Source organism: Triticum urartu, chromosome 5A (assembly GCF_056163025.1).
Source record: "Triticum urartu cultivar PI428250 chromosome 5A, HENAU_Tu73, whole genome shotgun sequence".
Taxonomy (NCBI): domain Eukaryota; kingdom Viridiplantae; phylum Streptophyta; class Magnoliopsida; order Poales; family Poaceae; genus Triticum; species Triticum urartu.
The window spans coordinates 494,452,085-494,453,990 of NC_141877.1; the positions used below are offsets into that span (position 1 = coordinate 494,452,085).

Here is a 1,906-nt window from a genome sequence, read left to right on the forward strand (position 1 = left end):
TTGTAATATAAGGCGAGGGGCAAAGTCGGCAGCGCATCTTACTTACTGCTAAACAATCCTCCAGCTTGCACTGCCAGCGCATCCTTGTTGCTTAGAGTACTATATATACTGCCGTTTCGGAATTCTTAAATTAGTACTCAATTGAAAGCATGCCAGTAATAGTCTATTCGGTAATTGGCATATTGTCAATGCTGACAATTCCTAGCGGAAGATTCTCAAAGTTGACATTCATGGCCCAAGATTTAAAAATGAGAATTTCATTCAAAATCGATCAAATCCATCCGAATACAACGGGAGGCAGGAACTGGAGGAATCTCTCCAGCGGTACTACTAGTTATTCTTAGCAGCAGCGGCATCAATGGCGGCTTCTTGTCGTCATCATCATCATGGATTCATGGTGCCGCGGGGTGGTCTGCACTGCATCAGAACTCGGCGTCCTTGAAAACCTTGCGCACCTGCTCCAGGGTGACGAAGAGCACGACGGTGAAGGGCCCCTGGCGCGACACCGTGGGGATGAACCCCTTGTAGAGCGCCATCACGCCCTCCGACCGCACCGTCTTGAGCGCGCAGTCCAGGGCCCCGGCGTACGGCGGGGGCGCGCCGGGGGCCACCTTCATGTTCATCACCCTGGTCTTGACCACGTCGACGGGGTTGGACGCGGCGGCGGCCACGATGCCCGCGGCGAAGCTGGCGGCCACGTGCGTGCCCAGCCCGTCGGCGGCCGGGCCGCGGCGGGCCAGGATGGCCTCCTTGGCCTGGTCGTAGGTGGCCAGCTGCGAGGCGGTGACGATCATGGCGCGGTTGACGGTGAGCGCGGAGCCGCGCCAGAGGCTGCGCACGCCCTCGTCGCGCGTCATCCGGGCGATGGCGTCGCCGACGCTGCGGTAGTTCCGGCGGTCGGCGAGCGGGAGGCGGCCGTCGGCCTGCATCCGCACCATGGCCAGGTCGGCCGGGTTGCCGACGGCGGCGCCGACGCCGCCGGCGATGAGGCCGGCGGCGATCTTGAGGTGCAGAGGCAGCACGCCGCCGTTCTCCTGGGTCCAGCGCTTCTTGAGGATGTCGTAGAGCCCCATCCGCGTGGTGGAGTAGAGCGTCTGGCGCAGCATGGTGGCCGAGATCCCGGAGAAGAGCCCGGCGGCGCCCTCGGCGCGCAGGATCTGCGTGCAGATGCCAATCGGGCCGGGCTTGGGCACCGGCGCGGGCGCGTGCGGGAGCGTCACGGTGTGCGCCCCGGCCTGGAAGGCGAGCGCCGGGCGGAGCGCGGGCTGGGGCGCCGCCGCCGCCGCGGAGGACTCCCCCTGCAGCTGCATCCGCACCTTGATGAGGTCGAGCGGGTGGGTGGAGCAGCCGGCGACGATGGAGGCGATGCCGCCCTCGACGAATCCCTTGACGCCCATCTTTTCCCTCCTTCCTACAATCCCTGGACGAATTCGAGACCCGCAAAGATCTAGAAACAAAACCTAAAGAAGAGAGGAAACAAAAACCAAAAAGGTGTCGGATTTGGGCGAGGCTATTCTATTCCCAGTAGGAGCTGGGGCACATCTCGGAGGACACGAGGAGGTGGGAATGGAGGGCGAAGGCTATGCAGGAGGAGTGTGGGACGCTGGCCCTCTGTGACATGTGCTGCTCGTGCTGCTTGCTTCTTCTTGCCCTGGGTGGGTGCGGGATCTGTGGGGGGGAGGAGGAGGCGCTATTTGTAGGTGGACGGACGGGGGAGGAGGGAGGAAGGAGGAGGGGTGGCTTCGGGCGGGGCTGACTGGGGAAGGCGGATTCGGGAGGGGGTCGCAGGCTGACGGGGTCCGGCCTGGCCGGGACGCGTAGAATTTACTCCGCGGGCACGGCGGCGTCGGTGTTTCGCGTCGGCCGGGCGCGTTTGGGGCCGTCCGTTCCGCTTGCTGTCCGGACG

General features: G+C 63.7%; 1 protein-coding gene across 1 annotated transcript; it reads right to left on the reverse strand.

The window, feature by feature from the left end:
• Positions 1-241: 241 nt before the first annotated feature.
• On the reverse strand, positions 242-1,682 carry LOC125510010 (mitochondrial uncoupling protein 5-like). The gene has a single exon (XM_048675097.1). The coding sequence runs from the start codon at positions 1,395-1,397 to the stop codon at positions 423-425; it is 975 nt and encodes a 324-aa protein (XP_048531054.1). The 5' UTR covers positions 1,398-1,682; the 3' UTR covers positions 242-422.
• Between the last annotated feature and the right edge of the window lie 224 nt (positions 1,683-1,906).